Genomic DNA, 13,690 nt, shown 5'->3' with positions numbered 1-13,690 from the left:
TTTTTTGGGGGAGCAGAGGGGTGCTTGGGATTGAACTCAGGTTTTTGCATATGCTAGACATGTGCTCTATCTCCAGACTACACTTGAAGCCATTACACTGAAGGTCTTGATGATAGCTTCTAACATATCATTCCTCTTTGACTTTGTTAATATTTGAAAAGGTTATGTTCAGAGGTTAGGATACATTAACCTTTTTTAAAAAAAAAATTCAATACAAATATTGCAGGTAAAGAATATCTTTAGCAGAAAGAGCCTGCCCGACACCTGCAAAATTATGTCTGTGCTGGGCCACAACTAATAATTTTCATCGTAATTAGACATAAATGTAGTGAATGCTGACCCAGTGCTAGGTATTGTACTAGCTGGGAAGGATATTAAGGTTTTTAATAATAGCTTGCATATTTTTTGTGCTTCCTGGATCCTGTCCTCAAATAACTCAGGCTAGAAAACTATAAACATGGTTACAAAATGAGATGATAAATTCACTAATAAAAATATGTACAGTGTTGAGAGTAATTAGATATTTATTCTGTCAGGGTCATCAAAGAAGTTGTAAACTGAATTTATGTATGAAGAATGAATAGTTGATTAGGAATAGAATGAGATTGGCAGGACTGGAGATGTAGCACAGTAGCAAAATTGCTTACCTAGCATGTGTGAAGCCCTGGATTCATCCCTGGTCCTACAAAATATGAGGTGGGTGGGAGAAAGAATAGTGGGGAGGAATGGGGAACGATTATTTAATGATTAAGAGTTTTGAATGGTAAAAATGTTTTTGGAAACATTATAAACAAAAATTATAAAACATTGTAACTAATGCTACTGAATCATACTCTTTAAATTGNTTTTTTTTTTTTTTTTTTTTTTTGTCTATTCTAAACCTCTTAACAGACTTTTATAAGAATGGGAAAGCATTTTGTCTTAAATATCCATTTGATAAATTACACAGAGTGTAATAAACATAGACTTGAAGGTAAAAATTGTTTGATAAAAAGATTTTTTTTTTGCTAAATTATAATTAAATGTTTCCTCTACCATGAGATAAGTATTCTTCTAGTGTCCTATTATTTAAAAGAAAGGAAAAAGTTGAAAGATTAAATTTAAATTCATACTTGAAAAAGTCTTTAGGAAATAATTATTATTACCATCATTTGAAAAAATTAAGTTGATTTTTTTTTACAAAGTTCAGCAGTACTCATACCCAACTAATGTATGACTTTCAATAGATTTATAAAGAAAGCTAAATTTAAAAATAGTTACTTTCAACTGGTGGATTAACTATGGTATATCTAAGCAATGGCATTACTCAGCAGTAAAGAGGAATGAATTACACGTTCAACTATATGGATAAATGTCAGAAGCATTTTATATGAAAGAAGTCAGACCTATAAGGGTACTACTAAATAATTTCATTTATTTTGATAATCTGATTATGACCTTGACGAGTAAATGAATGAATAGCATTTTGAAGATAAGGGGATTAAATAATTGGACTCTAAGGAGTTATAAAATATGTTGAAGTCATATGGGGAGTGATATAAAGGCTTGAGGTGGAAAGAAATCTGTGAACCAGATGATGACTTCATTCACCAAATGAATGACTGTAGATTAATATGTAGTATGTAATGAGCAGCAAAGCCTTTAAGAAGTATGTTCCAAGTGAATTTGCCCTAGTGATCTAGAAGATATAGTAAATCAAATACTACCAGCCCACTCCCAACCTTAAGGTACCGGGGTAGTAATATCAGGAAAAGCCTTAAGTCAGAAAAGAAGATACCACTTTCAGAAGAAGGTGAGATTACACTGGGAGTTTAAACTGTGGAACAGTTTGGTAAGAGCACAGGGGAGGGTTTTAGGATAGGAAAAAAGGAGGGCTTCATGAGTGGGACGGAAGAAGAGAATGGAAGACACAGTGGAGTTTAGAATGTCTCTGCTGTTACTTGGAGGAAAATGGGCCTAAGGTCCAGAAAAACTTGTCCCACCATCCATGGTGATTGGTTTCAGCAAATGCAGGCGCATTTCATGGACTTCAAACTCAGTTCACATAATGATTGCAGTCCCTAAAACTGTAGTCACTAAACTTTTTGGCTAGCCACCGAGTACACAGGTAGTCATTTAGGGTTTTCTTAGTGAATTGAAACCATGTACTTGGTACCAGAGAAAGCCAAAGGCCTCCTTCTTGTTTTCTTTTGACACTGCCAAGGATTGAATGGTGGGTATCACACATCCTAGGCAATTACTTTACCAATGCTCCATCTCCAGGCCTACTTCTCATATTCTTAACTTGCTCTGTGATACATTTAGTTTAGGATTTTGCTCTTTGCTGTTTATTTTCTGTCATGCTACTTGGACTTTAGGAGTGATAAGCATTTAACTGCATTACTAGGTGTATATAGGAAAAGAGCTTGATTAGTCACTTAAACCATCTTAAATCAGACGTATTTCCCTAAGTTTTAAGTAAAATAGCTCAGTGGTAGAGCATTCACCTAGCAAGTATGAAGCCCTAGGTTCGATCCTCAGCACCACTTAAAAATAAATAAAATAAAGGTATTGTGTCCAACTACAACTAATAAATAAATAAATATCAAGAAAGTTTTAAGTAAAATATATAATATTAACAGTTTAGCATATTTTAATATAATCGCACAATGCATCCTGTTATAGTTTGTCTAAATTTTAAATACTTTTATTTTGCTGCATTTTATAGTATTTTACTAGCATATTTTACATTCTTTTGAATTCTTTAAAGTAATCTTGATTATTGGTAAATGCTTAGAAATATAAAGTATGACCTATTTTGTTTAGGTTAAAACTGCATTATCTTGGATATAATACCTTGAAATTGTATCGTTGATAAAATTTTAAATAATTATCTTGTGAGAGAAGAAAGTTTCAATTGGTAGAACCATGGTTCTCTTCTGTTAACTTTTTATACGATTTACCAAGAATGTACCATCCGTTAACCACCAGTTAAAGACAGTGTGCCTTTAAAAAGTAGTTCAATTCAGTATTGGGGGAGGGAGTGGGGGAAAATATGCAAAGCAGTCCAAGAAGTTGTTCAAATGAGAAAGGAAAGCTTAATTCAAATTTTCCTCATGAGGTTGGTGGGTTTGCAGCTAATTTTACAGCTGTGATATATGAAATAAATTTATTTAAAAGAACCTCTTGTTTTTAAATACTTTGGCTTATTATATAGTTCAGTTTTCCAAATGTATACATACTGATCTGTTTAAAATACAGTTTTTGTTTTCATGTTCATAACCTGTAATTTCACTTATTTTTTAACATTTTTTTAACATGTTTCTTACAGGATGGAGGTTTGCTTCTGAATAACCCTTCAGCATTAGCAATGCATGAGTGTAAATGTCTTTGGCCGGATGTCCCACTAGAGTGTATAGTATCCCTGGGCACTGGACGTTATGAGAGTGATGTGAGAAATACTGCAACATACACAAGCCTGAAAACCAAACTTTCTAATGTTATCAACAGTGCTACAGACACAGAAGGTTAGTTTGTTTCTGTGTTACTTCAAGATACTTCAACTTAGAGTGATTAGTTTTTGGTAGATAGAACTGTTGATCTTAACTTCATATGAGTGTTGTATCTATATTGTGGGCCTAGGAAACACATGGGAATAAGTATTTTGTTTTCCTTTTTCCTCACTTTTATTAGAGTTACCCTAAGTAGAGACTGCTTTCCACCTAGGAGCTGGTGCTCTCTTTGCTTCCTTATAATTGGAGGAATATCACAAAAGCCTGAATGGAGATTCTATAGCCAGTTAAGAAAGCAAAAAGCACAAAAGAAGTCAGATTGGTTCGAATGTACACATAATAATATTGTGAGAGTATTTATGGAATTAGATTATTAGTGATGTGGAGGCAAACTGGAATTAAATAAATTATCGCTTCCTTTCTTCCTGAATCCATTTAAAATCCATCTAGCATGTAAATCAAGTCACCTTCCTCTTCAAAACCCCTTAGACTTTCTATAACATGTGGAACAAAATTCAACAGCCTCTCTCTCTGAAATTTATCATACATGCCCTATAAGACCTAGCCTTTGAATATATCTCTTCTTCCTCTCAAAGCCACTCTTTGATTCTTATTATTTCTCAAACTTACTAAGAATCCTTCTGCCTCAGGGCCTCTGCAGATGCTGTACTCTCTTTGTAAGGTTCTTTCCCCAGGTATGTGCTTGACCCTTACTTCATTCAGGTCTCTGCTCAAATGTCATTTCCTCAGAGAGACCTTTCCTGACCACTTGCCCAGCTTCCTACCACGTACCCTGTTTCTAGTCTTCTTTCTTTTGTTTTTTTTTTATTTTACTCCTGGAGCATTGTTTTATTATGGATATACAATATCATAATACTTATTTGTTTACTTATTTCTTAGTCCCACAAGTATGTGAGGCAAAGGGCTAGAGATGTAGCTCAGTGGTAGAGCATTGCCTGCCATGTGTGAGGCTCAATGTTTAATCCCTAGCAGTTGCTTTGCCTTACCCCAGTTTACCACTGACTCCAGGGCATGGCATGTACTGGGCAGTTGGAGAGTATATTTTGAATTTCTAGTTTGAATTTTGTTTTAACATTCTTTGTAGTACGGTTTTATTTTTATGTGTGTGAAATGCATTATTAAATTTAAAGAATTATCATTTAACAGCTTCTTATTTCTAAATGTCATTCTTTGCATATCAGCATGTTGTTGACTGTATCATTAACCTAAATGAGGATTTTCAACTCCCCACTAAGGTCTTTTATCTTTAAATGAAAACCAACAAAAAGCAGATAAATTCTTATCATCTGAAATTTTATTGTTACATTAATAGGATATTGTTTTTTTCTCAGCTTTATTATAATTGACAGATAAAAACTTTATATACTTAAGGTATACAACATGGGTGTTTTAATATAAGTATACCTTATGTAATGATTCGTACAGCCAAACTAATTAATGTATCCATCACCCACAAGGTTACCATTTTGTGGGATGGGCAATGGAAACACTTAAGATCTACTCCCTTAGAAAATATAGAGCATACAAGATATTATTATTAACTATAGTCACCATACTATACATTTCATTTGTAGAACTTATTATCTTATAAAGTTTATATTCTTTGATCAATATCTTCCCATCCCCAGCCCCCAGGCACCTACCATCCTATTCTCTGTTTCTCTGGGTATTTTAGATTCTATATATGGAATGATATCATGCAATATTTGTTTTCAGTGTCTGGCTTATTTCACTTGGTATAATGTTCTTCTGGTTCATCTGTGTTGTTGCAAATTGCTGGGCTTATTCTTTTTTTAGGCTGAATAAAATTCCACTGTGTGTGGGATAAACAGTGGTTATTTCCATATATTGGTAATTATGAGAAATGTTGCAGCAAACATGCAAATGCAAATATCTCTTCAAGATTGTTATTTAAGGGCTGGGGTTGTGGCTCAGTGGTAGAGTGCTTGCCTTGCCTGTGTGAGGCACTGGGTTCGATTCTCAGCACCACATATAAATGAATGGTTAAAATAAGGTCCATCAACAACTAAAAAAAAAATATTTAAAAAAAAGATTCTTATTTATTTCCTTCGGATGTATATCCAGAGTGGGACTGCTAGATCATATGATGGTTCTAAGTTTACCAGGGATTGAACTCAGGGGCACTCAACCACTGAGCCACATCCCCAGCCCTGTTTTGTATCTTATTTAGAGACGGGTCTCACTGAGTTGCTTAGCGCCTCACCATTGCTGAGGCCGACTTTGAGTTCACAGTCCTCATGTCTCAGCCTCCTGAGCTGCTGGGATTACAGGCGTGTGACACCATGTCAGGCCTAATTTTAGTTTTTGGAGGAACCTCTATGCTGTTTTGCACATGTCTGCACCAGTTTGTATTTCCACCAACAGTACATGGTGGTTCTCTTCTTTCCACATCATCACCTGAACTTGTTATCTCTTGCCTTTAATAACCAACCTAATAGGTGTGATTTGGTATCTCATTGTGATTTTGTTTTGCATTTCTCTGATGATTCAATAAAATATTCTTGCCATTAGCCATCTGCTGAGACACAGCTTTTTAAAAAAATTTTTTTTAGTTGTTGATAGACCTTTATTTTATTTATTTATTTTTTTGTGGTGCTGAAAATTGAACCCAGTGCCTCACACACTCTAGGCAAGTGCTGTACCACAGAGCCACAACCCCAGCAAGAGACACAGCTTTAATCATCCAGCTTCATAATACTTAATTTAGTACCTCCTGTAAACCATGTCATCAGCCCTTGTGGAATTTTCTAGAAATATGAAATGCTGCTTCAGTGTACTTACACTCTAGTTAATGATACAAGTACATGAATAGTATAATAATGTTAACTTTGAAAAAGATGTGGTAAGAATTTTATTGAGGCATATAATTACTGATACTAGATTGTTATGTCCTGCAAAGACAGTAAATTCATGTGGTTCAACGTCGTATATAATTAATAGGGCCCAGATATTTCCTTTTACCATTAACAATTGGACAAAACAGTAGTTTTCACAAATTAGATGACAGGCAGCATACAAAAGGTATTTCTGAGAAAGAAAAATGAATGAGGTAATCATCAAGATTACCCAGCTTGCTACCTGAAAAGTTTTTATACTTAGCACATAGAGGGAGAACCCAAAACAATAGATAATTCTCTTGGAGTTCAGTAAACAGAATTTGGAGTTTAGAGATGTAAAGGAAACAAGAATTATAATACAAGATACCACAGAGAAGCAACTACATAAGTAATAAATAGTGCACCAGAGATAATGCAGCAGAGTCCCTTTGGTCTTTGATCAAGTACTGATCTGTGCATCCATGTGAGGAAACTACTCAAGGCAGAGGAAAGATCCACCAAAAAGGATTAGACAAAATAATACTTGGAGCTCATGTGGAACCAGAATAGCTTTAATTTCCATCAACTAGATTTTCATCAATGAGAAAGGCCTTGTTATACACGGGATCTGTGGTGGAGTCCATAGAAGTAGTAATAGCATCAAATTAGTTCTAGACTAAGAAATGCTTTAGATCCACCCTAGGAAAGCTTAAAAAAAAATCAGATTGAGTTCAACTACCATCAAAGCTTAAAAGAAACCCTAAACACACACACACACACACACACACACACACACAAATACACATTTAATCCAATTAACATCATCGTTGTTTGACCTAAAAGCCAACAATATATGAAGGAATTCAACAAATTCCCTGTATACAGACATGTAAAACCCAGAATGTCAGGCATTCAGTAAAAAAAAATGTGTAGGCATACAAAGAAGCAAGAAAAGACAGCCCTTAACCTGGAGAAACCCAAACAAAAATTGGAACAGACCTAAATATTAAACCAATGACAGAATTAGCTGACAAGGATATTATAGTAGCTACTGTAAGCCTTCTCCTTGTGTTCAATAAACTGGAGGAGACAATAAGAAAGGACTTAATTTCTCGAGGTAAAAAATGCAATATCTTAAAATATGCATTTGCAGTTCTCCATAAACACTTGCAGAAAATAGAAGAGGAGGGAATATTCTCTAGCTTATTTTAAAAGACCAGCATGAATTACCCTGATATTGAAACATTATATTCTTAAAACCCCAGAAAAACTCCAGTCACTATTTCTCATTAATATGCATGTAGAAATCCATAAAGTATAATAATAAATCTAATTCAGCAAATATATTAAAAGGAAAATACATATAATATGTACAACAAGGGTTCATTTCATGAATATGGGATTGCTTAACAATAAAAAATTAGTGTCATTCACCATCTCAACTAAAAAAGAAAAAACATCCTTTCAGTAAATGCAAAAAAAAAAATCTGATAAAATCTAACATGCATTCAGATAAAAACTGAGCAAATTAGGAACAGAGGGAGCTTCCTCAACCTGAAAAAGGGCATAAACAAAATAATAGAGCTAGCATCATATTTAATGCTGAAAGACTGAATACTTTCCCCACCTAAAACCAAGAACAGAGTAAGAATTCTGTTCTTACCACCTTTGATCTTGAGCAGGTTAAGATTTTTAAAATAGAACACAAAAAGCATGAACCAATAAAGTCAACACTGTTCTAGAAGTTTGTTCCAATGCTATAAGGCAATAAAGGAAAGACACGAGAAGTAAAATGGACAATATGGTTATCTATGTTGATAATCCTAAAGGAATCTATAAAAATGCCACTAAAACTAAAATTGAGTTTAGCAAGTTTAAATAACAAGGTCAATATGCGAAAGTCGGTTGTATTTCTGCATACTAGCAATGAACAATTGGAAACTTAAATAGATATGTACATAGATCAATAGATATCATTTATAATAGCATAAAAATATTAGAGCTGGGATTGTGGTTCAGAGGTAGAACACTTGCCTAGCATGTGTGAGATACTGGATTTGATCCTCAGCACCACATAAAAATAAATAAATAAAATAAAGGTATTGGGTCCATCTACAACTAAGAATATATTTTTTAAAAGCATTAAATACTTAACTACATAACAAATTGTGCAAGACCTAAATATTGAAAACTATACAACATTACTGAGAAATTAAATAAATAAATCAGTAGATACTCCATGCCAGTGACTTAAAAATCTCAATATTGTTAAGGTATCAGATCAAAAATTGACCTGTAGACTCAGTGCAGTTCCTATGAAAATCCAAACTGACTTTTGGGGGGCTAAAAATAAACAAATACTATAAAATATATGCTGATGTGCTGGGGTTATGGCTCAGTGGTAGAGTGTTTACCTGGTACATGTGAATCACTGGGTTTGAGCCTCAGCACCTCATAAAAAGAAATATATAAAGGTACTGTCAATCTACAATTAAGAATTAAAAAAATTTTTTTTTAAAGTATACAGATGTTTTCCAAAGAACCTAGAATAGCCAACACAATAGTGAAAAAAGAAGAAAGTTGGAATACTTATCTTTCCAATTTCAAGACTGTAAGACTATAGTTAGAAAGGAACTGCAGTATTTGAAGAGAGATAGACATGTAGATTTATAGCATATAACATAGTTCAGAAATTGATTCATTATTTAAATTCAGAAGATTTTTGATAACGATGCCAGGGTAACTCAATAAGGAAAGATTTTTCAACAGATGATGAGACAATTAGATACCTGAGTCCAAAAAGTTGAATTTGACCCTTCACACTACATACAAAAATTAACTTGAAATAGATTATTAGACCTAGTATGTAAGAGGTCTAAATTTCTAGATGGATATGCTGGATAAGATAATTTTTAAATATGTTTTTATAAATTGACACAGTATCGAACACAGTTCAAACACAGTTATAAATGGACACAGTATCAAACCCAGTGCCTCACAGGGCCTCAGACATGCTAGGTAAGAACTCTACGAATGAGTCACAATCCCAGCCCTGGAGAAAATCTTAATGATCTTGAGTAGGTTAAGATTTTTAAAATGGAACACAAAAAGCATGAACCAATAAAGAAACAACAGTTAAATTAGTACTGCGGTTCACCAATTTTGCTTTTCAAAAAAACACTTAATAAAATGAAATGTCAAGCCACAGACTGAAAACCTTGTGTGTGTGAATGTGTGCACACGTACATGCAACATGAAGGAATATCTAAAGAACATGCAATTCAGTGGGGAAAATGTGGGCCAAAGATTTTAAAGAAACTTCATTGAAGAAAACAAATGACTAATAAGCGCACGAAAAGCTTCTCAGCACCATTAGTCATTCGATGAAAATTAAAACCACAAGATATTGCTACTTGCCTTCTAGTATGTCAAAATGGTATGGCCATTTTGGAAGACAATATGGTAGTTCTTAAAAAAAAAGTAAACATACACTTTTACCATATGACCCAGGAATTTTATTCCTAGGTTTTTACCCAAGAGAAATGGAATAATATGTCTACACAAAGACTTAAGTGTAAATGTTATTGCAGGATTATTCCTAAAGCTAAAAACCGAAGAGAGCCACAATCAGAACTGAGAACAAAATCTGATAAAACTACATAATGAAACACTCAGCAATAAGAAGAACTGTTGATATATGATATACTGTGGATGAGTCTCAAAGCATTTTGCCAAGCGAAAGGAGGTAGACAGATCTACAGAATTAGGATTCTGTTTGTATGAAATGCTAGAAAAGGCAAAGGGTAGGGGAGAACCAACTTTGAAGGAACTTGAAGGAATTGGGGGGGGGGGATTGAAATGCCTTGTCATGATTCTTTGCTGTTAAGTTTGTCAAATTATATAGTTAAAATAGGTATATTTTATTGCATATAAATTATACCTCAATAAAGATAATCCTCAAAAATGTTGGAAAGAGAAAAGAGAGTATTGGAACAAGTATCCTAATTTAGCATATTGTATATGGTATTTGGGGAAGATGAATTTCATTTTGAAGTTCTGTTCATTGTTATGAATTCTATATACTCCTACTGTTTGAGTAATAAACAAATCTTTGTAATGGACTTATAAGGAAGATAATTTAAATAATGATGAATAGATCATTGTAGAATAACTCACTCTCTCACCCTCTCTTACCCACCTTTTACCCTCCTTTTTTGTTTTAACAGAAGTCCATGTAATGCTTGATGGCCTGTTACCTCCTGACACCTATTTTAGATTCAATCCTGTCATGTGTGAAAACATACCTCTTGATGAAAGTCGAAATGAAAAACTGGATCAGCTGCAGTTGGAAGGGTTGAAGTATATAGAAAGAAATGAACAAAAAATGAAAAAAGTTGCAAAAATTTTAAGTCAAGAAAAAACAACTCTGCAGAAAATTAATGACTGGATAAAGTTAAAAACTGACATGTATGAAGGTCTTCCATTCTTTTCAAAATTGTGATGAGTGTATGCATATGTTCTGAAAAAGAAAGCCTATTCAGAAGGCCCGCCAGATTCAGTAAGGAATTGTGGTTCAACATCAGTTAACTTTGAAATACTTATGAATTCTGGGGAATCCTGAAAATGACAGTGCTTTGAGGAGTTTGCACAGTACAGAAATATGCTTGGTTACAGAATTCAAATGGGAATTAGGTTTTTTAAGATGTTAACAGTTAACTTAAGCTTTAGGAATTTTACTATTGTGCTAGTTTTAATAGATGTTGGTGTTAAATTGTTTGATGTTTGAGAAATCATTAATATATGTGCCAAACAAGAAACTGAGAATATCATATTATCCTTTGTATTTTTGCTTAGTCATCAAAATCATGTAGAATTCATGTGATCACTGATTTTTTTTCATGTCAGAAAGTTAATTTCTTCTTACACTTACATATTTTTTCATTAGCTGCATTCTGCAATCCTTTTACTGTACCATCATCTACATATATGCAGAAAGTGGAATTTTCTTTGTTAAAATACTTTTACATTTGAAATAAGAAATAAGCGATACCGTTTTCTATTCAAAATTTGCTTATTTCAACATTGTTTGGTTAAAGAAATAGGTGATGTTCCAATGAGCCACCTTTTCCCCCTGAAATTTCAAGATGATAAATTTATGTTTACCTTTCTAGATTTAACTTTATCATTTGCTGTTACAAAATTAATTTTTTGAAGTTACTGAGAAAATAGTTCTATCATCAACAAAAATAAATTACTGAAATAATCTATTATTAAAGGGTAATGTCATTTTGAATTTTTTATTGTTCACAGTATAGCTCCCCATTTCTTATAGCATTTGACCCCACCTATGAGCAGTAATACGTAAACAAATTGTTAGGCTTCTTACTTCATTAACTCCTTTAACCATCTGGATTTCACAGAAGTTAAAACATTGCCTTGAAACGTTGTGCCAAACAGATTCATTTTTGTAGTGTTATTTATTTGCCATGTAAATCATGTCTAGATTTCCCAAGAAAAATAAATGTAAGAACCCTTTGCTTTGTACTTATAAGCTAAAGCTTACCCTGTCGCCCAGATTGTCATATTGCTGCTTTTTAACATTGATTCTCAGAAGCAATGAGACATTCTAAGAGTGCTGGGAGGAGTTGGCAGTATGGATGTTAATGGTGTGTCTGCCGCACAGGCCTTCTGTGACTTTGAGGAAGATGGACAATGTCTCTGGGCTTTAGATATTTTACTTGCAAAAAGAGGAAAGCTAACTCTAAAATTTTGTGACATCTAAATTACTTTGTTTTTAGGCACAGGATAAGTAAGCTTCCAGTGACTGCTGAAAATAATGTAAAATAGCCCTTTCAGATCACAAATATATACAAACTTTTATACAACTAGGACAACTTATAAATGTAAGAAAATACAGATAACTGGAATTATGAATATTTGGGGTGAATTCTTTGTTATAAAGCAAATTTCAAGCACAATAAAGTAAAATTTACAGTACACGTTTTTATAAGGTCACTCTTTCTGCAACCTGACACACTTCATCTGTTTTGCAGCTGATGTTTACTCTCAGTTCCTTGTTTGTGCTTGGCCAATTATTTTTCTCTTGAAAGGGATAATACACAAGTAAACTCTGGTCGTAGCTTCTTTCTTCAACCGCATAGCATGACATCTACGTAGTAGGTACATCCAGTTGTGTGGTGCACTAGTTTTCAATTGTTCCTGTCCCCATTTGTACTTGAAACTGGTTATCTGAACAACTGTGTAATTCACCTGAGATAACCTGCATTTTATAATGAGGCCAGTGCTTTCTTTGTTGAAAAACAACCCAAAAAGAAGATTCTGTAAATATGCAAGAGAAAGATAGGAAAAGATATTCAAATGAATTTCCAATCCTATACAATGACTGCCATTCTCAAAGAAGCAATGAGGAATAATCTGCTTTATGAAATGTAATAAATCCTCCAACTCAATTATATTGAAAAATAGAATAAAAATTATTTTGATGCTCAGGCCCTCCTGGCTGTCTTGTTTATTATTTCTGTAATAAATGATATACTGGAAATATTTCAGTTCTGTTCTTGCTGCAGATATTATTCTTTATTAAAAATAGTTCCTTAGATGGAGTTGTCCCTAGAGGCACAGAGGCTGCATGGGATTTCCCTTAGTGGGTGGAGAGCACCCAAGCTGGGTTATAATTATACTGTGTACTTCTTCCCCTCCTACACCACATTTTTATCCAGGAGAAAACAGACGTCAAAGGAATCTTTTGAGAGGGAATGAAGTCACAAAAAGCCTGCATGCAGTCTGAGGGGACAGAGGGGAGCCTTTCAGCTTTGTTTTGATGATAGGGAGGAGCTCCCTTTGAGCTTTTTATCCCCAGAGAGTAGTTACAGCCCCCTCCTTTTCATGTATGATGGAGTTGCTTATTACTGAAGCACCTCGGACCCCTAAAGTTCAAATCCCAGAATTTTACCTAATGAGCTTTGCCCTAGAAACAGTTGTACTCAGTTTAGAATATTTCACCAGCCCGAATGTCAGTAGCATAACTAATAACATAGCTACCTTTTGAGTGGTTACTGAGTACTGGTAACTAGGCTAAGCAGGTTTACAGTTTTAGCATATTTCATTGTCATTACAAGCCTGTGACATGAATATCATTATCCCTTTCTTAGAAAATTTTGCCTGAGATGCCACAGCCAAAAGTGGTAGAGCTAGGACCAATCCATTTCCTTAGCCCCACGTCTGTTCCTCTTTCCTAAAATATCCTTCCTGGAATTGAAATGGACTTGAAATCCATTTTACTAAACTGAATCTGAAGTGTTGAGTTTAATTGATAAAAAA

The 13,690-nt window shown here is 34.0% G+C and overlaps 1 protein-coding gene across 3 annotated transcripts in view; it reads left to right on the top strand.

Annotated features, from left to right (window-relative positions):
- Nucleotides 1–12,861, top strand: part of Pnpla8 (patatin like phospholipase domain containing 8) — a 39,215-nt gene extending 26,354 nt beyond the window's left edge. For all 3 annotated transcript variants that reach the window (XM_015498099.2, XM_015498100.2, XM_015498101.2), the window contains 2 exons: nucleotides 3,311–3,506; nucleotides 10,576–12,861. In XM_015498099.2, coding sequence (XP_015353585.1) covers nucleotides 3,311–3,506; nucleotides 10,576–10,850 — 471 coding nt within the window. In that variant the 3' untranslated portion in view covers nucleotides 10,851–12,861. The remainder of the gene's footprint in view (nucleotides 1–3,310; nucleotides 3,507–10,575) is intronic.
- Nucleotides 12,862–13,690: the final 829 nt, after the last annotated feature.

Source organism: Marmota marmota, unplaced genomic scaffold (assembly GCF_001458135.2).
Source record: "Marmota marmota marmota unplaced genomic scaffold, marMar, whole genome shotgun sequence".
In the NCBI taxonomy this organism is placed as follows: Eukaryota; Metazoa; Chordata; class Mammalia; order Rodentia; family Sciuridae; genus Marmota; species Marmota marmota.
Note: the sequence above shows the minus strand (reverse complement) of the source record. Positions and strands in the feature narration are given on the sequence as shown.